Consider the following 27755-nt stretch of genomic DNA (forward strand, 5'->3'; position numbering starts at 1 on the left):
TGGATCCATATAACTCTCCATACAGGTGGAAAACTATCCACTTCTCAGACAAAACTGGAATTGATCATCAAACATCCTTGGTGCTTGAGTATGTCTGCATTCACTCTAATCCTATAATGCCATGTTGTTGTCTTCATATCCTTCAAGTGTGGAAGCTGGCCTGTAACAGCTAGAGATCCCCTTTTTGACCTCCCAGTTCTAGTGTTAACATACTTTTCATACATACAAGAGGATTTCAGAATTCACACTACAAGATTGTGCGGCACTAAATATTACATCACCTATGCTTGCAGTAATTTTGAATTGTTAGTATTTTTTGAGATCATTTGGCAAGTGTTGCCAATAGTAAGTTTTGCAGCTTGCAGTTTAGCATTTTGAACATGCTGAACATCAAATGTAATATGAGATGCATTTGCTTCAAAAAACTTGGTTACTCTCAAGATAAAAACTATGGAACTCAATCCCACAAGAAAAATTGAATAAACTATGATTGAGGAAATAAGAACAAAATCCAAAATTCATAGTTTTAAGTGCTAATTTTAATGAAATCCCTACAAAGTTTCAACTGTGAACATATATGCAAATTCCATACATGGAACCACTGCCTATTTTACACCTGCCCCATTTGCAACAAACCAGATAAAAATATCAATAAATGAAACTCGAATTTCTTATAAAGGAATTAACGCTGGCAAAGGGTAAATACCAAGTTTGAGAAAGTTTTTGACAAACAGAACTTTCAAGTATAATGAGCCATCCATAAATAGATTGATTTCTCAGAGGTTAACAATTTTTGGGCCATGCCAGAATTATTTTTAGAAGGTACTACTGAGAAAGTGATAAACAAAGAAGTGATGGATAATTCTTTCCTTGGTGCAGCAAAACCTGAACATCAACAGCTCAAGGCAATCACTAAAGCATACCCAATGACTTCATCTGGTGAGTGAATTTGGAGCTTCTGTAGAATTGCAGAAGTGAGACTTGTGGGAGGCCCCCGTCCATCATGAGCTTTTACTACTGCTGTTAAAGCTTGAGCAGCAATCCCATAACCACTGCAGAACAATCCCATAATTATTTTGTCAGATCTAAGAGTTTGCATATAAGTACAAAGAAACAGTTCAAAAGAACAGAAACATCACACATTCTAAATAGTCATTGCGTTAATGTGAGGAGCACCTTCACTTACAAAAATTGACTTTGATCGAACTAACAAAGTCGATGAATACATAATCTACTGCTTAAGCTAGTAAACCTATATACTAAAAGCATAAACCAACTTGCAGAGAGAAAGTGGTAAATTGTAATATTCAATAATAAGAATGAAGGACATGCCCCACAAAGTCTCTTGGAAGAGACAATCAACCATACAACTGACTATTATTAGGATTAAAACATAATTAATGCTTTAGAAATGTGTAAGATGTTTTTGATCTCTTTACTAATGTGATGGAAGACTTTATTACCTTAGGTTCTGTGATACACATTATCACTTAGTACTAGCATCCAATAAATGCATTGATATGACCATTATCACAGCATTAATTCTATCACCCTACATTAATCGTCATATCGAATGTAAGCACATGTGCAAAAAAATCACAAACTTAACTGTACCAAGTTCATTGAAAAAGATGTCTGCAACCCTGACTTGCGCAATGAAGCAGCTCAAGGTCCTTGCTCTCAATCAGTAACTGAATGTGATGATGGCGAATGTTAACATGATGTAAATTCTTCATTCTAGCCTCCATAACCTCACATTTTGATGTCTTCTGTATGCATAACATGCCCCACTCAACAACAATCCAGAAATCAGCTTTTAATGCTGCCACAATGTGAAAGATAAAAGTGATTGCATGACATGTATCTGACTATGTCGAAGCAAGACATGCCAAGTCATGCCCCACTACTTAACCACTATCACTCAGAATGAAATTCTCAAAACTTCATCTTGATTGATCCAACATCGACGATTCATGGAAAGATTAACGATTGGTTTAACACTGATGATCCATGGATACATTAATGATTGATTTGGTATCAACGGTTTGTGGATACATTAGAGGTTGATTCATCATCTACGGTTATTAAGCTCTTTAGCACATGGTTGCAGATTTTCATTCTCAGAGTTAAAGATTGAATAGGTTCCTTGCATGAGATCTTCAAAGCAGTTCACTTTAGGGATCAGTGCACACTCATAGTCATGCCCCACTTACTTAACCGCTATCACTCAGAATGAAATTCTCAAAACTTCAACTTGATTGATCCAACATCGACGATTCATGGAAACATTAATGATTGGTTTAACACTGATGATCCATGGGTACATTAATGATTGATTTGCTATCGATGGTTTGTGGATACATTAGCGGTTGATTCATCATCTACGGTTAGTAAGTTCTTTAGCACAAGGTTGCAGATTTTCATTCTCAGAGTTAAAGATTGAATAGGTTTCTTGCATGAGATCTTCAAAGCAGTTTACTTTAGGGATCAGTGCACACTCATAGCAATACAAAGTTTGAAATATTTTTGAGTTCAGCAAGTTTCCCATGCCTCCATGTGACGCGCAATAGTTGGCACATTAATGAGAAGGAGAAAGCTTTAAAAGGGTAATTTCAGATTAAGATTTCTTGTTTTGGGAGATTTTTTATTTTAGAAAGTTCATCTCTGAAAAACTTGCTTGGGTACTTCAAAACACATTATGTCATGCTTGGGAATGCTTCATGTGATGTGGGGTGCATGGTGTGTTGTTTACCCTTCATTGTTCCATGATGGACAAATACAACAAAGTTAGCTTGCTTGTGGATTGCTAACCCTGACTTGATGCTTGGGTAGCATTCTCCTTGGAGCATTGGAGACCTATGTGGCTGCTGGCTTTCTTCATGGGGCATGTACATGGAGGTTTCTTGTGTGGGAGGATGGCTTACTTTGGAGGAGGAATGTTAACCATACTAGAGGAGGGGATTAAACCTCAAATGGCGTGGAGACACTTAGTTGCTGTTAATTTTGGCAGCTAGGGAGAAATCCCCTAGCCCTCCCTCCTAGTTGATCAAGCAAAGAAAATTGTTTATTAAAATTCAAATTTTTATATCCACTTCAAGTCAGCTTGGCAAAAAGACATGTCCTTTCGGACCTTCAAACAACTATATATACCCAATTGAGTTGATCTCCAAAATGTACTTCAGATGGGATAGTTTTTCCTAAGAATTCTGGATGTATCTCCTCTCTGTATTTTCGCAAGGATTATGATCTAGGTGCTATAGGACTCTCGTATGTTTGAGGCTACAAGATTCTCGCTACAACACTCTAGCTACAGGACTCTCAAATATACTACAGGTCTTTCTCGCTCTGCCACAAGTCTACACTCTCTCGATCAGCCACAAGGCTATACTCTCTCGCTCAAGTTGCAGGACTAAACTCTCGCTCTTATGCTACAGAACTTACTCTCGTAGGTCTGTACTCTTACGTCTTTGTTTCGGATAATATCTCGTATTGGCACTAATTGGCCCGTATGGTATGGCTTGCATGGCTCGATTGGCATGGCTTGCATGGCCCGATTGGCATGGCTCGCATGGCCCGATTGGCATGGCTCGCATGGCCCCATTGGCATGCCTCGCATGGCCCAATTCGCATGGCTCGCACAGCCCGATTGTGATGGCTCACATGGCCAGATTGGTATGGCTAGCATGGCCTATATGGTATGGCTCGCATGGCCCGAATGGTATGGCTCGTATGGCCTGTATGGTATGGCTTGCATGCCCCGATTGACATGGCTCGCATGGCCTGTATGGTATGATCTAGCTCTATGTATAATGGGCAATAATGGCATGATCCAATGACTTTGCATCTCTAGTATAGTGTCTCACTGTAATGGTAATGACCTCACTCTTGGTATGGCATCACTGTAATAACATGATCCCATGGATTCACATCACTATTGAAAACGTTATGATATCGTTTATGCTCTGGAAATATTACAATGGGCAACGCATATGTCCTCAAAATCTTTGTTATATTATTGACATCGCATGGGCATCACTGCTATGAGATAAATTCACTCTATGGTTTAGCATGATCTGCAATATGGCATCCCTACTATTATATGATCTTCAATGTTGCTACAGACCTACAATGTGACTATGCACCGACCCTATGATGTTACCATGACCTTATACAAGGATGATGATACAGTGATGTTGTTCCAGTGATCTTGCTCCATGATGACAGTGACTTTGTTATTATTGATGACAGTGTTGTATGGTAGTATTGGCAAGGAAACTTGTTCACAATTGAAGTTGTGATCATGACATGTATAGGCCCTCGGTAGGCCTATGTGTTGGATTATCGGTCATGATATTTGTTCTTTGTATCTCAGTTGAACAATTGATGAATATCTAATAGAAGAAAAAGAATTGAATTTCGGGATTTCCCCCATATGGGGTTTTTCCCTAGTCTCCGACCAAATCCTGGTGTCTCTATTGTTCATGTTTTTCTTTTGTTGTTCCTTTATGTTTCATTGCATTGTTGATGGCATTGTTCTCTCTACATAGTAGTTATTGATGCTTTGATGATTGATGTATGATGTTATGGGGTGAATGCAAAGAAAATGTTTTGAATCACAATTATCTAAGCAGAGAACAATATAGCCCTGAGAAAAATTAACATGGTATCAAAGTTGGGCTGAAGGAAAAGTCATTGAGATCACGCCCCCATGAAGACACCCTGATGGATTTCTAAATCAAGCAAAGAGATGTTGGAGACCTAAAAAACTACTAGGATTTAGAGGAAACCCTAGGGAACCCTGTTCCAGCAAGAAAGTTAGTGTTTGATGGATGACATGAGGTTACGGTTTGAAAGAAACCCTTGAAGTGTGTTTGAAAGAAGGCCCTTTATATGATAAAGGCTTGAGTTATACAGTGTTCAAACCCTAGCATGATTCCAGCACCTCACAAATTCAGTGTAACCCTAGATGGGCTAGTCTCACTATAGGAGATGATATGCTATTGACATTTGAGCCTGGCTACTAATGAAGACGATTGAAAATATTGAAGGTGTCATGTTGGGGCATCTCCTCTTTTGCTAATATATGATTGATGCCCTGTGGTACCTCATAATAGGGATTCTGATGATGCATTTCTTCTGAAGGCAACACTGACATATGGATGATGGACAGTAATCTCTTAGAGGCTGGATCAAGAGAGAGTTGATCACTTCCTTCAATTCTCGTTAAAAATAAGTACCTTTTAAACTTATAATATTTCTTTATGACACTGCTATTGTTTTATCATTCAGATTATTGTCCTTCCTACATGAATATTTGAGTATTTCTAACTTCCAGATGAAGATGTGATTAGCAAATCCTTCTTGAGGATCATCTGGATGCTAAATGGTGCAGGAAAAGAGAATTAGTGCAGGAAGAGAAAAGCTGGAGTAGAAAGAGGAAGCTAGAGCAGGTAAAGGAACCCAATGCAAGTTTATTTTGGGAGAAAGTGAATAGTATTCTAGGCATGTCACCTCAGATACGTGGGTTGACAAAGTAGCATAAAATCTGGAAATTACAGTATGTGAGTTCTACAACTGTCAATGACAAAAAATGCATGTGCTAACCAAGTGCTACAAGTTGCTAAGGTATTCGAATATTACAAGGTATGTATAGTATAGGATACAGTGTTTCCATTTAGCTGCAATATTGGGATGGCAAGTTAAACCCTGAGGTATGATAAAGATATCACCCTTAGAGATGTCTTGATTCATACAGTACTCTTGAGTGATGCATCCCAGTCACATACATGTGTGAGTGAGTTTGATTCTTGATATAAGAGATATACTAGTGCACTTTATAGTAACAGTTAATATGACCTAAATCTCCTTGATATTTGGCAAGCATCTTATGTTTGAATACCAATAATATAGTAGACAATATCGGTCACATGACCATGATCAATATCCTAATTTTGTCTGAAGATAAAGCAAGGCCAGAAACATCGACTTTGATATATGATAACTTGATATTGTTGACAGTGCTTGTGATGAATATGGTAACCCCTAATAAATGATTAATGACATACACATATATGACAATAAAGCCAAATTAAAATCGTTGGTGATGACTTGTCATGACAGTGATATATATATATATATATATATATATATATATAGATATAGATGAGAACCAGATATAGTTTGACCCTGTGACCTGAAATATGACAGTCTTGTGTGAATGTATATGGTTATGGTTATGCCCTGAAGAAACAATGATTTTGATGCATGACAGTAACATGATAAATAAGGTTGAAGTTTACCTGATTGATGATGACTGAAGGGGCTTCCCATTCAGAGGGAGAGACCCTTGATGAGATCCCAGCATCTATTGTTATTTGTGTAATGATTATAAAAGTGGGGTACCTCAGAGGATTTGAGGTGGATGAATAGGAGACCCATGATTCCAGATAAAACAAGTCTTCTAGACTTGGATTGATGAGCATCTGATGTTGTTGAAGGTATGTCTTTGCCAATTAATTTGATGTGCTAACATTTCATTGCAGACAGGTCTCGTTTACCCCAAGGAGTTTTAGGATCCACTTCTCATATAGAGGTGTAGCAGAGGACTTCCTTGTTAGAGGAAGTATATTGTTAGAATAGGGGCATGTTGGATTGCATTGATGGATTATTGTTGCTAGTTTTGGTGGATCCCGTAATAAGCAATCAGCCAGATGAATCCTTGTGTTGTAAGCATGCACCCCAAGCCAGATGGAGTCTGTACATATATAGAGACAAGCTTAGGCTTGTGGTTGTTTCCTCCCTGTATGAGAGGGACAAAGGATGAATACGGTATTCTTTTCTTTATGTCATTTATTTGCTCTAACCTAATATTTGATTTGATGTCCTGTATGAAACAAAAACAAGGGATTGCTGCTCTAAATTACTGCATAAGGCAATGTGATTGATCTCTTCAGTAATTTGTTTGAGTCGGTGTTGGATATGAGCACTTTGATATGTTGCAAAAAGAAGCAGTGATGGTCCATCTTATTTCCTTATCTTCAAAGAGTAGCTTGGATTGATGAATGTGACCCTCCCAGGTAAGGGTCCCAGCTAATCATAGCTCTTCCCCCTTGTTTGAGCTCCCATGGAGGGAATGGAGCATTGAGTGCTCTTGGGGTTCAGGTATCTCTGGACAATAGGATGGTTGTGATCCTTACCCTTGCCGTAAGCGGTATCTCGCTTATTGTCACCATAGGGTGTGTGTCATCCTTGTCATTTATGACAAATTGGGTATCTCCCCTATCATGACCGGACTAGATAGAGTATACCCTAGTATGCATCCTACCCACAAGCTAGGCATGTTGGGATGGTTCCTCCCCATCTGGCCAATAGGTTGAGATGACATGAGATGGTTGTGATCCTTGCATGGCAAGTGGTATCTCGCTCAAGGGATTAGGACGCAGGTGTTCTACCACTTGACTCTTGAGTGTCAACGTGGGAAGATCAGCAAACATTGGGATGGACGTGATCACTACCATCTATGGAAAGTTGTATCTCGCTTGTTGATTAGACAACAGGATGGATGTGATCCTTGCTTGGTAGATGGATCTCGCCCATTGTCATTGGACAATAGGATGGATGTGATAATTACCTTCTAGGGAAAGTTGTGTCTCGTCTGTTGATTAGATGATACGATATATGTGATCCTTGCTTGGTAAATAGATCTCACGTATTGTCACTAGATAGGGTGGTAGCCAAAGCTCCCCTATGATGATTCTTCTTATTTAGATCTAGACATCATTGTTCAATTGATGATCAAAAGAATCAAGTTGAGACAAAATGAGATGAGATGGATATAGTTGAGATGGAGGTCACGAAACTTGACCTAGAGATAGGTAGGGTGCGGAGGACTGATCCCCCCTACCATTGGTTATGGATTCCTCTCCTTTTATGAGACGACATGAGATGGGTCTTATCAATGATAAAGCTATATGATTTCCATATGATCGAGATATGTTCACTTGAGATATTGTTCAAAAGTGTAACTAGGTTCGGTCTTCATAATGACATGTAATTATGATTTTATGTAATGAGATGTAAAGAAGAAAAATAAAATTATTATATTGACTTGCTTCATGGGTTTCATGAGCAAGAGATTTTGTTTTTGAGTCAAGGCCCCCATTGAGAGTCTTTAGGAACTATTTGTCATCTAGTCATAAAATGATAGAATCATTGTCATGTAATGAAGTCATGTTACACTTTGTATAGAGTCAAACTTGTCTATGTAAAGTATCCTCCAAGACCTTGTCACCTATCCTCTTCAAGTCGGCCTACAACAATGGGAGAACATGCTAGAAGAAGTCGGCCTAACTCTTGAGATCATGTCAGCCTAAAGGACATGAGAAGAAGTGTATATATAGCCACACTCGGCCTCACTTAGAGGCAAGTAACTTGACAAGCATTCGTTGAAGAAGTGTGAAGAAGAGGCTACCAAGTGAAGTGTGAAAAGGGATAAGAGAAGTTTTTCCTGGGACAGCAAAAAGGAGAGATTCGTATGGGTCGTGCGAAGGAGAGATTCTTTTGGGTAGTGTGAAGGAGAGATTCTTCTGGGGTCAACGAAGGAAGGCTTCTTCTGGGGCATTTGTTTTGGTTACAAAAGAAGAAGGATCGAAAGCATCAAGAAAAGATCGAAGAGAAGCAATATAGAGACTAGGGTTTTTGATCTAGAGACCGAGATTCTCTAGGGAAAGCCGAAAAGAAACAGTGTGGAGACTAGAGACAGAGAATCTCTAGGGAAAGCCGAAAAGAAATAGCGTAAATTATAGAGACCAAGTTTCTCTAGAAGGAGCCGAGGAAAGCAGTTCGAGATCAAGAAGAAAGGCGAGAAAGGGAAGAGGCAAAGCATCAAGGTTAGTGACAAGGTTCTTGGGAGGATACTAGAGTCAAGGGTCTTTGTCATGGTCTTGGTACTCATCAATTGAAGATCTAGAAGAAGAATTTTGATCGGGTTTTCCTCTCAAGAGGTGAGAGGTTTTGGCCCTGGCTGACAAGCCTACATACTGTGTCACTTGTCTTTTATTGTGCATATTGGTAATTGTCTTGATGAAAAGAACACAATAATAACATAACAAAGAAAAGACTATAAGCTAAGAAGTAAAAGTATATCACAAGCAATTATCAAGCAGAGAAATATTTTAACTATTCATGCCCTAGATTTCTTAACAGATATGTCATGATGCAGCAGCCATGATGGACTTTGGCATGGTAGATGGAATTCCTCCCTAGTTGAGAGGAAGATGAGATGGGGTTTGAGTGTCCAGTGAGGACCTTCCCTTATTGATCAACTTGATTGAAACAGGATGACAATATCCCATATGATGACTCTCATCTATGAGATATACTGAGATAAGATGATCTTGTAGATACTTTGATTTGATGCAGTGACTGAATGCCCTTGAGACTCTGATGACCTGATACATTTGGAAAGACAGGAACAGTTATGACTAACTTGATAAGACAAAGTTGATTATAGATCAGCATGAATTGTTGGTTGCAACTCTTGATATGGACCCTGCTACAGTATTCATGATGAGATCGGACTGGACAGCCTGAAATTTTATGGTTTTATGTACAACGCTTAAGTTGCACCTATGGCAATATTTGGTCACCGGGATCAACACATTTGGAATTCCTCCCTAGCTGAGAGGGAGTGTTAATTTTGGCATATAAATATACGACATATACCCATGTTATACATATACGACATGTTCTGGCTGTCCAAATTTTGTATACCTGCAAATTTGAATTTCATCTTAAGTTATCTTCATCAATGAGTAGATTCTTACACAGATTATGTATGCTGATTTGACATAACATTGAGCAGAATTTGTTAAGTGATTTAACAAACATCCAGAAGCTTAAGGGGCAAGTCTAATACAATAAGTTACTTTCAGATCTTTAATTTGCTTGGGAAGTGTGGCCTAAGTGCCGAAACAATGTTGCAATGAAGTACGCTTGTTTGTTATTTATTTTCTTTATCTTTAATTTGCTTGGGAAGTGTGGCCTAAGTGCTGAAACAATGTTGCAATGAAGTACGCTTGTTATTTATTTTCTTTGTGCTGCATGTGAATTGGGTTGAAAAACGGTGAAGTATATGATGTTGTGATACTTAAAATTAAGACATCAGATTCAGAGTACAAGGGAAATAGATCCTAGAAACCTCAAAGTTGGGGTGAAAATTATTAATTTGCAGGAGTCAAACTCTCAAAATTTCTACGTGGCTTCAAATTATTCCAAAGAATTCTACATCATATCAGAGCTTATTTACTTAATATTGCTCTCATGGTGGAGAGGCAGTTGGATATTTCAGTAGTATTGTACATGTGAATAGTCCTTGAACTAGTATAATTTCATTGGGTGCGAACCCTACTGTGTGTGGGAGAAGCACTTGAATCCTAGAAGGGTTTTTCTATTTCACTTTTACTTGATTTTGCTTTAAGGTGTGCTTCATGTTTGCAAGGAGAATATTCTCAATCTTAGAGAGTGTGACAGGTTGGATAGTTCTTGTAATTTCATACTCGGAAATTTAGGCTAGAAATGTTTATCAAGGAGGCTAAGATTTGGGAGCATATTATCAAAGAGATCACTACATTTACTGATCCTGCACAGTTGACCACTTACATTAAGAAGGCGGCCAAGCCAAAGATAATTATTCTTGATTCAGTGAAGGATCATTTGATCCCTCACATTGCAGAGAAGACCAGTAAGGAGATATATGGAGCTTTGGTTACTTTATATCAGAGATCATGTCTCTCTAGACAAATGCTCTTGAGAAACAAACTTTTAGCCAAAGTTACAGAGTTGAGAGGTCAACTAGCTACCACAAGGACAAAATTGAATGATAAGGAGATCGTGTTCATTGCTTTGAATAGACTTATTCCATCCTGTAATCCCTTTGGCCAAGGTGTTTGTGCTCGTGACACAATACCTAATTATGAGAAGCATTGGTTATCTAATTATGAGAAGCATTGGGATAACCATGTGCAGGAAGAGATCAGGTTGGAGTCCAGTTCACCATAGCAAAAGAAAGCAGAAGACCTAACCCTTGTTGGGAGGCTGATAAAGGGGAGCAAGAAAAGATACATAAGGGTAAGAAGAATGGTTCAAGCTATGATATGAAATATCTGAGTCATGTCAAATATTTTAGGTGACACGAAAATGCCAAAAACTGCAGAATGGTGAACCCACTGTAAACCAGGAACTTGTTGGCACATTGAAGCTCACTGCAGAATCAGGCAATGATGCATTACCTGGCTTCAACCATCTTCACTAGGTAAATTAGGTAATTTCACCTCATTTCTCCTACGAAACTGTTCCAGTTTCATCTTTTGTAGGATGATTTCAGGTTGACCCACAAGGTTATAGTTCACTCTGTCCCTTTCCCTTCACATTCTGTAGTGCTCCCTTCCCTTCCCTTCTTTCCCTAACATTACCAACGTCGCTTTATATCCTACAAGTTTTACAAGGACAGACACAATTTTCAGTTGGGGGGGTGTGACATGACCACTGAGGTGACAAGGGAAGGACTAATCATAGATTCATATCAGGGGAAGACAGTTGGGCTGATTTAATAGAGAATGATCAACCATATATGAAAGCAGTTGGACAAGACAAGACTAGACATCAGTTGAGAGGGTGACACATGTAATAGCACATTAATGGAGAATGACCGCAATGTAATTTAAGGAGAAAAGATGGTAGTGTTGATACCGCCTAGCACACACAGCTAAGTTAGTATGAGAAAAGCCCTTAACCCCACAAGGTGTGGCTTGGTGGCAAACCTAAGAGATAGGGCTGTCACCTATTCGCAACTCTCTTCGTTTAAGCTCTCTCCTAAGTAAGCTAAGGGGGGAAATCCCTAATGAAAAGTTAGACGATACGAGTTTCTAGGATATTTTAAGTCAATTGGACTACTTCAAGATTATGAGCAAGTTCAACAAGTATGATGAGAAATACAAAATATGGAATGAAAGATATTTTCAATGATCATCAACACATTCAAAAGATATGTAAAACTAATGCCTTAAAAATTGTTTCAAAATAATAGACACTTACTCAAACGAAATAAAACAAGTAATCACGCAACACAAATCAATGTTAGATCAAGAAATATTAACTTGCAAGATATAAATTGCAAAGAGATGCCTTAAGCCAACATACTATCGTTCTGGATTCAAAAGCAATTTAAATAACTTGCAACATGGAATATGATGAACCAAAGCTTCACTTGCAAAAAAGGAAAGACATTCCACTTGTTCAATGAAATACTTCAACAATAATTCAAACACATAAGATCAATTTGGAAGTTAAACACTTTAAAAGTAAAGTGAGTTAAAATGATATGCACTTAACTAAGATTAGATGCAATTATCTTGGTAAGTTTTAGACTAAATGTCTATTCTAAAGTGAAATATTAACCCTTCAAACTCTTACCAAGGAGTAAAGATTGGGGCAAATGTAAGGAAGAGGGGTTGAGGACGCACTTGTCATCATTAACGATACCCTTCCCTAATCTTTACACGCCATGTGTGACTTTGTTCCTACAAGGGGACAATGCCACCTTCATAACTGCAAGGTCACACACCTTTACCCTACTCTGTACTAAATGGAAGAATTATTAAAGAAAATCTTTGTCCTATATTTCTATTCAACCAAGATTATGCTTGGAGGTAAATTTTGAGAAATGCAAATTAAACTAATATGCTTAAATGAGATGCATGTAATTTTTCCCAAAGAAATGTTGATTGCAATGCTTCAAAATAATAATAATGAGATAGTGCTCAACATAAATTAGAAAAATGACTTCAATTGGAGAAATAAAATGGAAATTAGCTCATAAGTGTTGCATGTGCTTCACAAATTGATCGAAAGTAAACAAGCTAAATGCTTAAAATAAAAATAGTTCAATATGATGCTCCAAAATTACCAAAACATGTAGCATAATTTGACACAATAATGAAGCATATATCCAAATAGTTGTGAAACAATTTAACAAGTTGAGTGCAAATTTGATAAATCAAAGTTTGTCCACAAAGTAAAGTGCTTTGTAAATAAATGAAATTGCTCAATGGACAAGTTGTCAATGTTGAAACATTAGGCATGCAAAAACTTATATAGCAAAAGTAATGTGAAGTGAGGTTGTGTTAATTTCCAATTAAGTATGCAAATGAAATAAGTAGGAAAAACTATGAAAATGAGAATGCAAAGTCAAATTATTGTATCAAATTTGATAAATCAAAGTTTGTCCACAAAGTAAAGTGTTTTGTAAATAAATGAAATTCCTCAATGGACAAGTTGTCAATGTTGAAACATTAGGCATGCAAAAACTTATATATTAAAAGTAATGTGAAGTGAGGTTGTGTTAATTTCCAATTAAGCATGCAAATGAAATAAGTAGGAAAAACTATGAAAATGAGAATGCAAAGTCAATCCACCCACAAAGTCCTCCCTCTAAATGAGGAGGAGGGATGCCATGAGTAAAATCCCAAGCTCCCACAAGCAAATTTGATCTTCTATTAATGGTTGCAATGAGCAAACTTGATCTTAGAGGGTTGCCCAAAAAATGAAAGAGAACTTTACAAAATAAGAGCTAGCAAAGCTAGAGTCTCCTTCCAAATTATGGCAACCACAATGGCCAATGGAATCCTCTCAAAATCTAAAAATTACAAGCCCCAAAAGGCCCACGGCTAAGCTAATTTGCAGTTGTCCTCTAATGCTCAGAGCCTCCTTGAAATTGATTCTCAAGTGCTTGAGAGGTCCTACAAGAAATAGTTAGAGGTTTCCAAGATTTCTCTTCAAGACTCTTGTTGCCAAAAGCTCCAACTATGAGCTGCAAAACAAAAAAGGGTAATAACGTAGAAAGAGAGCAAAGTAAACACAAATAGAATACAAATTAATATACAAAACACTAAATCAAGTAATGGGAGTGAACCCCGATACTTCTTTAGCTTAGGAAATTGCTCTTGAATAGCTTATGTAACCTTGCAAGCTCTAAAATCAAAGAAGTATGTAATTTAAATGAGTAGATGATTCAAGTAGATAATGAGTGAGAAAAACTCCCCTCTTGCTCCTCTTTAGATGAAAGACTTGGAGTGAAAATCAATAAGTTTTGAGTCACTTTGAATTTGGTAGTGAATTGATTTATGTGAGACTTCTCTCACGCCCAAATGGATTCCTACAAACAATTTCCAATAGATTTCTCCCTACACACTTGAAACAAAAATTAGCTTGCAAAGGATTAGAGCACACAATGGATGAGATAAACCAAATATTCCTCCAAAAATAAATTGGCAAGCTCACTCCTAGAATGCTACTCAAAATCAAGGATATGTGCAAGATAGCTTGCACATATCAATCCAAGACATATGGCAAATATAAGCTAACAATATTCAAATATGCAAGAAAATCAAAACATAATAACAAAATTATGGAAGAATATCACCTCAAAATGCCAAGAGAACACCACCAAAATTGCCTGAAAATCTTTGATTATCTTAGCAAATTGCAAGTACAAAATGCTAGAGTTTCCTCAAGCCCAATAGCTCATAACGTGAATACAAAGTGAGAGCTCATTGCTCACTTAAATAGAAGTTTGGGAGCCAATCCCAAGGCAAATGATGAAAACCCCCTAGCAAATGAGTGACAATCCCAATGCTCTTCCATGCAAATTCGAATTTTCCAAGTGGCAACTCGATTTCTTCCTTAGAGGCCCAAAAATCCTTGATGAGGGAGCTTGAATTAGATGAGAGGATATGTTGGAGAGTGAAGTGGAGTGGTAGGATACCACTCTCCACCTCACTCAAGTGAACTCTAAACCAATGTTAACTTCCTCAAATCGTGGATCTTGTCACTTGAAACTCATTGTCTTTCTCAAGGAAATTTGATTTCCCGTGTTGTTACATTTTTCTCCTTGATTCTTGGTCCATGGTGGAGTCCACATCACTCTTTAACTCCTTCATGATTTTCCACCTCATTTCCACATCATTTAGCATGTGTGGGTATTTATTTTCTCCAATTTAATTACTTGTTGGCTCAATTTATTGCCACATTTTCCACTAGACTTAGGAAAAATGGGTTTTGAGGGTCTAAAACTTATTTTTACCCTTTAAAATGTGAATGAATGAATGAAATTTTAACATCCCAAGAATAGAAATAGTCTATGGGACCAGTAGCCTCCTTGTTTTTCACTTTTTGCAATTCGATCCTTTTCAATGTTGCACGAAGCGGGGGCGAAGCGGAAGCATTTCCGTGAAAGCGTCTGTTATATATATATATATATATATATATATATATATATATATTATTATTTTTTTGCATTTATACTCAAAACAAACATCCCAAATACCAAATTAAGTGTAGAAGACATGAAAACATGCATATTTTTGCATAAATCAAGATAGCTATAACATCCATTGTACATTAATGATTAATTATTCGAGCATCAACCATTTAGATGCATCAACCATCTAGAATCTAGATTCTTCTCCTCTTGTCTAGCCTTTGCCTCTACCTCGATTGTCTAGGGATATTAGTCAACATTGCCCAATTTTGATCAAACTACCTAATTCAAGACTTAAAATATGGTAGAAAAAGCTTAACATGCTTGATCGATGATTTTGACTTGATTGAAAGGTAATGTTTTGCTAAGGGCGTGCCGCGTGACAAAGGAGTTCAATAATTAACACCACCAACACTAGGGTACATATAGGGCTTGGTGTTCTTGATTAAATGCTAATCGCATACCTTCATACTTGATATAATCTAATGAAATGCCACAATCCCATTGATCCTGAATTCCTGAAAACTGTTAAGTCTGTTGAATTTTGAATAGGATATGAAATTATATTTTCTCCATATGAAGTCCAATGAGGCTGGAACCACTCTCAAACATCCTGAGTCATTTCATGGTAATGTTAAAAATTTAAGTAAAAGGATGAAAATGAAAAATAAAGGAGAATGTCACTTTTACTTTAAGAATTTAACATTACCATGAGGGAGCATCTGCTATATTTATATTTTTTTTTGCCTTCATTCGTCACCCTAACCCAAGGTGGACCCACCCCCAACAAGCAAACTCACCTAAAATTGAGAAAAAAACGATTTTCTAAACGCTTTTCCGAAAGCTTTTCAGGAAGCGTATGCTTCCTCCTCCGAAGCGCCACACTTTCGACGCCCGAAGCGTCGTACGAAGCGCGCTTCGGCGCTTCGGAAGCGGCACTTCCGTACCACGCTTCTGAATTTCCAAGAAGCGGCAAAAAATTCGGAAGCGCGCTTCCGGCCAAGCTTCCTAGGCGCTTCCGTACGAGACGCGCTTCGAGGCTTGGAACCGTGGGGGGGGGCGCGCTTCGTGCAACATTGATCCTTTTATTACTCAATTTAATGATGCACTGACCCAAACTTCTAACAATCCCCTCACTGAAAAGACAATGCCACGGAACTGATGTTAACATACTGTTGTAACTGTCTCTGATATATCTGAAAGCATCACATTCCAAAATGAAATGTTGTTCCAATTCCATTACCCCAGAAGTGCAAAAAGTACACACACGTTCTTCCCAAGCTTCTTTAGGTCTTTTCCACTAACCCGTTTCGCACCGAAGTTGATGCGAGTTAATTCTTAATTGAGCAATAAGAATCTTTGTTTTTCATGGAATCTTAGTTCCAATGTACTCTTTTGGTTGGAGATCACAAGTAGGGTTGAATTCTTGAACATAGTACTTCTTCTTTCTACCCAGCGCTTTTCCCCATATATGCTTACGAAACTTTTCCATAACAAAATTCTTTAACTCCTTACTAATTGTGGGACAGGCATTGAGGTAAATATTCCAGTTTTGCATCCATTTGTTGTTTTGACTCATCCATGATTTCTTTCTTTCACTCGTTCCTTCATTGAAGATAACTTTAGGCCATCTACCTTCTCCCATTTGCTCAATTCTTTTTAGGTACCTTATTAGATGCACCATAACAATTGCTTCGATGGGATTGGCTCTTGTTTCACTCAACATTATCTCAGAAGGAACCAAACTTTTTATTTTAAACTTGTTCATGATCAAGCGTTTTTGGATTTTCTCATTTTGCTTCCATTTTGAGACAGGGATGTTGCTAGCCCATAGTTCACACCCATATAATATCACTCGACAAACTAGGAGCTCAAAAAGCACTTTAATCGTTTTCCAATCCCATAACTTTGTCTCTCTACATTTGTTTTGAAGAGCATATAATGCTTTCCACCCTCCTAAAATTCTCTTCTTTCTGCAGTCCTCCCAATTAAGCTTGTTGTTGAAATCAATCCCGAGGTACTTGTATTCATTTACTTCTTCAAGAATGTTGCCTTCAAAGAAGAACGTATGCTGGCTCTGCTTCTTTTTATTTGAGAAAATCATTATTTTGGTTTTGCTGGTATTGATTTGCATCCCCACTGCTTTACAAAAATGCTCAAGGGCATATAGGTGCATCTGTAATTCCTGTGCTAATTTACAATCAAAACAAGGTCATCAGCATATAAAAGAAACTTTACCACAAACTCCCCCACCCAAACACCATCCCCACCTTGTAGATTTAACCACTCTTCCAATTTATTAATCTATAAACCAAAAAGAGTAGGGGATAAAGGGCAGCCTTGCTCGACTCTGATGTCACTTTTAAAGCTTTCTGAAATGCCTGTTGAAGTTCTAAATTTGACTTTCACCTCTTCATAAAGCCTATGGAAAGTAACTCTATAATGCAAAGGAATTTCAAGTTCTTCCATTCTACTCCACAACTTATCTCTAGGTACCGTGTAAAATGCCTTTATACTAGAAAGTTGAGCGTGAGAGGTGTAATTTTGAGCACACATGTCCCATACAACTTCCCTAGATGTCACTTATTACATTTTATATTCAAAATTTATTCAAATTTCCACACTGCAAGAAATTAAAAAAATTAAAAAATTGACCTCTAGACCTAATCAAATTCCACGAAATTTTTTGACTCTAGACCCTAGGACTCACCCAAGGCCTCACCATCAAGTCGCACTCCGGCTTTCGGATTATGCTTGAAGGGAAAAACTCAATTAATTATCAAGTCCTCGAAAGAACCTGATAATTAACCAAGTAAAAAAAACTTCCCAAAGTAAACTCACTTGGTGACAACGTCCCAAATTACCTAAGCTTGTTACATGACTCAACTCATCACACTAACATCACTTTATGTCATCCCCGCAGGGCTTGTGGAATCTGAGTACAACATAGAAGATGGTGAGAAGAAGAATTAGAGTTAAAAAACTCTGATGCTACATGGAGCCTCTGACATATCTTCGAGCATGGAGTCTTCAAAAAAAATTTAGGTGCTACTTAAGTAATCAACAGGTAGCAAAGATCCTTTAAAAAGGGAGTTGTTGAAGAACTTTTTCATTGGTTATTTCAAATTGGAGAAGCTACGGAAACAAAAGTCATCTGGAAAGCCTAGAAGCTACAAAAAAGATAGTATATTGAACTATCTCCACACCATGGCAAGATGAGATGAACATAAATTCATCTCCTGAGGAATATCCAACTTAACAAGGATAGAAAACTGCAATCCATATAGGATAATAATATATATAATTGAATGAGATAGATGAATAGAATGATTATTACAATGCCATGTGACTATATACTTATGCATATTTACTAGTCATGATGGTTGATAGGTCATGTCCTTAGGTTAGGCCATGTCCCTTAAGTTAAGATGTGACATCTTATTTATTATTATTATTTAATGTTTATATATATTTATGTCCATTAACAAGGGAGATTTTAACAAAGGGAAACTACAGATACAACACAAGGCAAGAAGAATGCCACAGCTACCAAAATATTTAGGGATGTTAGTTGGTTAGAGTTCTTTGGATGTATCCAAGGCATACAATGACACCATAGTTGTGGAACCAACAAGGAATGAAACCACCATAATTAGAGAGTTGGAGGTCAAGGTCAAAAAGAAAAGCATTTCTAGCCTTATCAATTTTCCCAAGAGAGAATGGTGGTTCAAGAATAAGGCAGATGCCACAGTGACCAACTGAGAAACCCTAGATGAAATTGTGGACAATACCAGCGAAGGAGTAAAGAGGTCATCTTTCCTAGCATCTTGGGATGAGGTAGTTTTATACATGGTCAAAAATGTGACTTATGAAGGTAAGCACCATCTCGAACTCACTTTCCATTTTAAATTAGTATCATATTTATAGCAAAAATGTCAAAACCACTATCCTATATTTCTTGATGAAATTATAGCAAAAGATGGCTGGTGAGATCCAGCAGGTAAATTGACAAGACTTTGCAATTTGATATTAATGTCAACAAATGTTCAAAAATACTTATCTTAGGAAACAGAGATATGCAATCTATTATAATTCCACGACAAAATTCTTTAACAATCGCTTGAAAATATTTGCAAAATCTCTAACATGTAACGAGCATTAAATAATTCAAGCACTGACGATAGATTTCAATAGATGCAAGATATTCTAGCAATTAAATTTCTAGAGATCCAAATACTTTAAAACACCATGAAACTTAAATGCTAATCAATTTTGATCCTAGAATTAAAAGATTTATGCTTAGTGATCCAAATGTAGGAAAATTTACCACTTTCCTATAGTTAATCTTTAAATAAATAAAAATTCAAGCTTGTTTAACTATAGAGAAATGAAAAATGCTTAATACCACAAAAGTTTTCATTTAGATTTTATCCTTCGCACAAAAAGACACCAAGAAGGAATTTTTAAAAAATTAACAAATTTGATTAGTTCTTAGGAAAACATTTTCAATGTGCTAAGTTTTACAAAACTAAACTAATGTGGCCAATAAAAAAAATGTGACCAAAATAAATCAAAAGATTTAATATTTATTTTAATTTTTAATAGGCCAGAGGCCACATAGAAAATTTTAAAATATTTTAACGCTATAAATTTACTTTTGATTTAAAAGAAATTAGGATGTCACAAGGTCACATAAATATTTTTAATGAAGCCCTTTCTTTTGTTTTTTTTATGTTTTTTTGAGTTTTTTTTAATTTTAGATTCTTTGAATTTTAATAATAAAAAAATCAAAGTCAAAATAAAACAATGAAAAATAAAATCAAACAAAACAAAATAAAAAATAAACCAAAACCAAAATCAAACTTTGATTTTTTTGAATTTTTAATTAAATCAAGACAAAGCAGACTTCATAAAATAAAATAAAAATTAACGCTACCTATCTAACATAACCCAACAAAAATACAAATAAAACAAAAGAGAAAGTCGAAGAGGCTGCCTGCAGGTCCGACGGCGGCAGATGGACTAGACGACGAGGAGGGCAAAAGCAGATATAGAGCTCGAAGGACAAGGATCAAGGCAGGAGTGCCTATTGCAGTTTTGGACGAAGCTATTGTTAGCAGGTATCGGGCAACGAGGGAGCATGGATAACGCGAAGGGAGAAGGGTTTGGAAACGCGGAACGAGGGAGGAGAAAACGCAAGTTTGGAAGAGGAAGCAAGGGTCGAGGGTTAGCAGGTTTGGACAACGACGGATGCAGAAGAAAACTCGCAAGTTTTGGGGATCAGGAAGCGATGCTACAGGCAATAATGATAGCAGCGAAGAAGAAGAGGGTTGTGGATAGATAGAAGTAAAGTTGCAGAAACGGAGATTCGATGCAAGGAAAAGGGTTTGCAGGTGAAGGAATGGACGTGGAGGGCTGCAAAGGGCTACGATCTTGAAAAGGAAGCGTGATAGCAGGAAGCAATGAGGCCCACAGGATGTGCATAGGTAGAGGAGAAGGCAGCAAATGGAAAGACGTAGAGCTGCAGCTATGGGCCTCTCCCAGAATTGAAATCGAAATTTCTTCAACAAGACTGCAAAACAAAAACCCCAGGCAGCAGGCAAAAAACCCAAAAATTTCCCAACAAAATTCTGTTTAAAATTTTCTTTCCAGAACTCATGAATTTTTTTTTGAAAATTTGAAACCCTTCAGCTTGTAAAACCCTTACAAGTTTCTTTCCATATTTAAAATAAAAATTTAAACCCTTGGACTGCAACAAATCTGGATATTATCCCTACAAAAAATGATTTCGAGGCCAGATCTTACCCTCCAAGGCCTAGATTTGACTTTAAAATCAAACCTCACCTTCAAAACTACAACCTGTACCTAAAAATAAAAACACCCAAAATCCAGATATACAAAAAGAAATAAAACCCTAGAAACCCAAGTCAGAAAAACCAAAAAAAATTATAGATCTATGCATAGGAATAGCAGATCTGCCAGATCTGGCGAGTGTGAGTCCAACTCCGCTCCCAAATCTAATAATTTAAGACTCTTAACAGCTAGATTTATCAATTTAGCACAGGGAAAATTAAAATTTTTAATTTAAAAGGAAGTGCTTAGCCCAAAACCTTTCATGCCTCACCAATAAAAATCTTATGATAAGCCCGGGTTCAAATCAAGCTGGGCTTTTCAGAAAATACGAATCGGGAGTTGGTTGGTCCAACTTAAAACTTCCTCGAACGCCCGATGATCTAAAAAATCAAGAGTTTCCTGCAAATCTCAATCCAACCATTAAAATAGGGCGAGGAAATGATAATAAAATTCCAGATAAATATAGATACCTACTATTATATTCAAAACTTAAATTATCATTTAAACCCCAGCGACTAAGCAAGATACCTGTACTCAAATCACCCTTCAGAAAACTATCATCAATGGCTAAAAAGAAAGCTATGCATGAAAATGACACATCTTACAGTATTTCCACGAAGAGTAACACCAACAAAAATTAACTCCAAAGTCTTTCTTTATTGTTCATAAAAGGATTACAAGAGAACTTTTCACTTAGCACACGACTCAAAGATCGGATGGATCAACTGACAAATGACCTCCTATTTAAACATAAATCTTACAACGGCTAGTTCGAGTGATCCTTGTCAAAGCACTCTCAATCGTCGATGAAGATTAAAATTTCTTTTAATCTCATCCGTCAAAATTTTAAATCCTTGAGGAAATTCGAATTTTTCAATTAAATGTATTTCAATTAACTCAAAAATAAAAATTTTGAGTTAATTTCCTCAAAAAATTGACTTTGACTTAAACCCCAGGGACCAAAAGCTTAAAATTTAGCAAAATAATTAATTTACCTTAGTCCCAGGACCTTTTAAAAATTGAATTTTAAGGACCCACGAATTTTGCCTTTAGAAATTTTAAGTTTACCTAGGACCTAGAATTAATTAAATTTCTGGCTTAGTATTTTATTTAATTTTTGGCCAGAAAATTTAATTAATTAACCTATGAGGGGATAAATTATTTTTCCAACCCTCAATACACTTTACATCATAATTTTCATATCGTTTACATCACAAGGGGGAAAACTCGTCTGAAATAAACCCTCACAGACTACCCATTTCTGCGACACAAATATAATCCAGCAGACCAAGCAATTTGTAATAAAATAACCTAACCAAATAGTTAAGATTATTCCCAAATCACTTTTACATAGACTCGATCTATAACACTAGGACTCGCCTAAGATCCCAGTGACAAAATACATTCCGGCTTTGGGGTAAGACTGAAGAAAAACTCTGCCGACCATCCGAGAATGGATCGGTGAAACAAAAAACCTCCCAGAATGTAGGTCGCCACCAAAAAATTAGGTTTACCTATGCAATTACATAAATGACACAGATCTACTGAGATTATTTTGTTAAAATTGGCAACTAGGGCCAAACTCCATGTGAGTCACCTTATTAATGGAAGCTAATATTTTTCTTGGATCCCTCTCATCGAGAGGTGTAGGATTGATCTAAAGATCATCCGATTCCGATAAGTATTCATGGAGATATGAATTTATTTGTGTTATGGGACAATTCGTCAAGGTCGGCCAGCAACGAAATAAACCCCACTTGTGCTCAACGTTTTAGTATAAATAGAGGTGGCCTTCAAGTCATTTCAACACACTTGGGATCTCTTCCTCTTTACTTGTCTTTGGGTTTTAGTAGGAGGAGTGTTTCTAAGGGATAACGATGCCCTAATCCAGAGGGCAGAAGCCGGAACTGTCGGGAAAAGCCGGAATTGCTGGAACTGTCGGAACTGACAGGAATAGCTGGAACTGCCAGGAACAACCGAAACTATCAAAACAGTGGGGAAAGCTGACGCAGATGGCAGAAGCCAGAACTGCTGGGAAAAGCCGAAACTGTTGGGAATAGCCGGAATTGCTAAAAGTGTCAGGAATAGCCGGAATTGCCGGAACTGCCGGGAACAGCCGAAATTGCCGAAACTACAGGAACAGCTAGAGCATCTATCTCCGAAGGAGACCAGCATGCAAGGGACAACTAACTAACATTGGGACAATTGTATAGTACTTAGCAGCGAATACACCAAGCATGCAATGTTACAGCTAGCATGCAAGGGACAGCTAGCATGCAACAACAAGCAAGCAAGGTGCAACCAGAGCAGAGGTCAGTACGGCAACATGGTGTAGCAGTGGCACATAATGCAGTGTTGTGATGGCTACAATCATGATTAATGAAGCGTGATGAGATGTAGCATAGTGATGATGGGTGCAACATGGTGCAGCGCGGTGAGGTGCAGAATGATGACGAAATGCAGCGCAACGATAGGTGAAGGAGTCACCTTGGAGAATCAGTTGAAGCAGCATGTCTTCAACTGATCTCATGTATCATCTTCTTAGAGATGATCTATGCTCTTATCTAGATAAGTCAAAGTGTTAACTTCTGTTGTAAACTTACTATCTCTCTCTCTCTCTGTTGAACTATTGAAGAACATATAAGAAGAATTGATCAAGGGTTTCCCCACATTGGGGTTTGTCTCTGGCTAGTGCCACACCTTGTGTCCTCTTGTCTTGGCTTGTCCTCTGCGATTTACGTCTATGTTCTATCTGCAGTTTACTTTAATGTTGATGTGATTGCTAATCTGGAAAAGATATTGAGTTAACTGTGAAAATTGAAATAAATTGCTCTAAGCATAGAACATACCTAAAATTAACAACATCATATACATGCAGAATAGGTTTACATTATAACATGATAATCAGGCTGATGATGATAGCTAAATGGCACGGACACATCGATCAGGTGTTATCCCTTTTGCGAAAAAATGGGGTGTACTGCTATGCGTTGTTGACACGTAGTGGTCAACATGTGGCTCTACTTGGGGACATGTTGCTGCACCCTAGGAATGTGAAAATCCAAAATCTGCATCCACGCAACATACAATATAACATATGTAGCGTCCATTCAAAAATCATCATATAACATTAAGCACAGGAAAGATATAAGCTCTTCATTTATTAACTATCTAGTAACATGAAAAGTAAATCTAATCCTAAAACAGAAATGAAATGCTGAAATGACAAGGTGTAGGGTTAGAAATACAATACAAAGGATACCCCATGGCATCAGATGTCATCTTTGAATAATAGCTTGAGCATTTGGTCATTCGCAGGTAAGTCAAGTGGTTTGCCATCCAATCTGCTCAAGTGGAGTGAATTTGGCCCAACAATGTCTCGGATAACATATGGTCCCAGCCACAAACTGTCAAATTTCTTATGTTTCCCTGGTTTTTCATTCTTGCGATCCCAAAGGAGTACCGTATCTCCAACTGTGAAAATTCTATCACTGCAGCAACTGATTTACTTTTCCTACTTATTCCACAATAAGTTATTCATGAAATTACTTCAAGCAACATTAAAATAAATATTGCTGCAGATATCACACCATAATACAGAAATAAACATATGCACAAGAATCAACACATTGACATAATTATTTTGGACAACAGTCCCCAGAAAAACCCAATGTGGGAAAACCGGTGCAGCAAGGGAGGATTTTATTATTCAACAATTCTTCAGTACAACAGGGTGCCAAACTAGCTTACCCACAGAGAGAAATAATTCTCCAGCACTTCTCCCAATCCCAGCTTCAGTCCGGCTGACCTTTGCATGGCTCTCCAACCCTCTGCGCCAACCCCTGCTTGACTACGTCAGCCCTGGGCTTCTCTGCGTCACCCACGCAGGCCTAGCTAGTGACTGTGTAGTCTTCTGCTGCCTCTGCGTCTGCCTGAAAAGCCCTGCGTCTGCCTCTCTTGCCTCAGCACTAATCTTCAGTGGCTAATCCTGCCTCTCTGCTCCGTACTTGCTACCTCCTGACTGCTCACCAAACCACTGGTTCAATTTCTCATCTAACCCCACTCCAAAAATTGAACTGATTGGTCTCCCCCAGTATTTTCTCCAAGTGACCCTCAAGCCTCCTCTTATACTTTTCTCGTTGACACATCAACGGCCAAGATTAAGTCCCTAATCAACAGCTAAGATTAGATTTGGCTTGATCCATGACTTTTGGACCATTCTAACACAGTTTTATATTAATTCACATTAATATTTTATTTTCCCCAAGTTTAGACTTAGGAGCTCCATTAAAAATATTAATTATTTTAATATCTCCCAAACTGTTTAAAATCTGCCCAAACCATTTCTGGGTATTGGAGATCTCATGTGCTTTAGCCTTTCCACCAATTTTCGTGGCTAGAGCACATCCGATGCTACCCCAAATCAACACTCCCTCTTAGTGAGGACTGTGCTCTAGTAATACTCCTCACTGAGTATCACCCTGATCATCCGGCATCGGTCCCTGTGCTGATGCTAGGCCTGCTGCCCAACATCCTCTGCGCTGTTGCATCCTGTACTGCTACCCATGGCCCTGCCACTGCCACTGTTGCATCTGTACTGCAACTTCCTCTGCATTCGTGTTGTTGCTGGTCCTTTCTCCCAACATTGCATCCGCAGTGCAACTCCCTCTACATCCTTGTTGTTATTATTCCAATTTCTGCTACTAAAATGGGTTCTTTACCATCCCCATCTTTTTCCTAAAGTAATGAAACTTTGTCCTTCCAAGGGCCTTGGTGAGGATGTCTGCCACCTGTTCTCCTGTAGGAGTGTAGCTCAATTATACAGCTCCTCGTTGAACACAGTCCCTAACAAAGTGACACCGAATATCAATATGCTTCGACCTATCATGAAACACTAGACTCTCAGAGAGCTTGATGCAACTCTGCTTATCACACATGCTCCTGGTCGCCTCCATATTCCTTTTGAAAAGGTTCACAAACAATTTTCTAAGCCATATGGCCTCACACGAAGCTGTGCTTGCCGCCATATATTCTGCCTTAGATGAGCTCAAAACCACAGACTTCTGTTTCCCACTGCACCAGGAGGTCATTCCTGATCCAATGTTGAAACAGTACCTAGAGGTACTTTTCCGATCCACTAAACTTCCTGCCCAATTTACATCAGTAAATCCACTCAATCTGATATCCTTAATCCTGGTGTACAAGAGTCCATAATCGACTGTTCCCTGTAAGTACCTGAGAACATGTTTGGCTATTGCCAAGTGCGTCCTCTTCAATTCCACCATGAACTCACTGAGAGAGTTGATAGTGTAGCAAATGTCTGGCCTAGTATTGACCAAATACATCAGGGACCCTATGAGTTGCCTATATAGGGTGGGATCAACATCCTTGTCTTCTGATGCATCAATATTCTTCCAATTGGTGATCATTGGCATAGCCATAGGTCTACAATCCTCCATCTCGAATCTTTTCAGGACTTCTGTAGCATACCTCCCTTACCCAAGGAAGATTTCTCCCTTCTGTTGCCAAACTTCCAACCCTAGGAAGTAGTGCATTTGTCCCAAATCCTTCATATCGAATTTTGTGGCTAGATTCTTCTTGCAGTCCCCAATGAATTTGGATGATGTCAAAAAGAGATCAATACTAAGATTAGTGGCTCGTTCTCTACAACCAGATAGTAGAGATTCGGATCCGCGTCACTCTTGACAAACCCCATCTTCTGCAAGTAGCCATCTATTCGACCATACCATGCTCTCAATGCCTGTTTCAGCCCATACAAGGATCTTTTCAATCTGCATACATGAGACTTCATCTCATGAGTTTCAAAGCCCTCTGGTTGTTCAATGTATACCTCCTCTTCTATTACCCCATTCAAAAATGTCGTTTTGACATCCATTTGATGGATCTCCCATCCCATCTGGGCTACAAGAGATATCACGGTTCTAATAAATGTATACCTGGCTACCGGGGCAAAGGTCTCCTCATAGTCAATCCCTTTCTTTTGAGCATACCCCTTAGCCACAAACCTGGCCTAGTATTTCTCAACACTGTCGTCTGCAGCGTATTTGATCTTGTAGATCCATCTTGAATCTACCACTAATCTGTCTTGAGGCCTTGGCACCACCTCCCAAACATCGCTTACCATTATGGAGTTGTATTCCTCCACCATTGCATCAAGCCAAACCTGATGTTGAGCTGCCTCCTTGAAACTGGCAGGCTCTCCATCCTGAGCTACTAATGTTGGATATCTATCTGGTTGTTTTCGCTCCCTCTTATTGTATCTTGGCGCACCCATGAAGTCCTCTGCATCTCACAGAATCTGACGAAGTTCTCTGCTAGTTCTTCCTCTGCCAGCAGGTGCTTTTGTTTGCTCCTCCTCCTCATCCTGAGAATCTTCCTGTCTTGAGGAAGAATTCTTTACTTTTGTTGGTTGAAGAGGCTTAAGAACTACTCCTCTTTCGACTACTCCTCGGAAGGCATCTCGCGAGATCTTCTGAAAGCCCTCTCCTCCATGAACTTTACATCTCGTCGTACTACTACTTTCTTGCTCCATGGAAGATAGATTCTGTATGCCTTAGCATTCTCA

The 27755-nt window shown here is 38.1% G+C and overlaps 1 protein-coding gene across 1 annotated transcript in view; it reads right to left on the minus strand.

Annotated features, from left to right (window-relative positions):
* LOC149226193 (Actin-like ATPase superfamily protein) overlaps positions 1-27755 on the minus strand; it is a 275955-nt gene that overhangs the window by 109504 nt on the left and 138696 nt on the right. Inside the window, exon 4 of the mRNA XM_089377426.1 lies at positions 924-1052. Coding sequence (XP_089233552.1) covers positions 924-1052 — 129 coding nt within the window. The remainder of the gene's footprint in view (positions 1-923; positions 1053-27755) is intronic.

The sequence above is a fragment of the Pinus tabuliformis genome, chromosome J (assembly GCF_031772625.1).
Source record: "Pinus tabuliformis cultivar Carrire ecotype Pingquan chromosome J, CPIR1, whole genome shotgun sequence".
NCBI lineage: Eukaryota > Viridiplantae > Streptophyta > Pinopsida > Pinales > Pinaceae > Pinus > Pinus tabuliformis.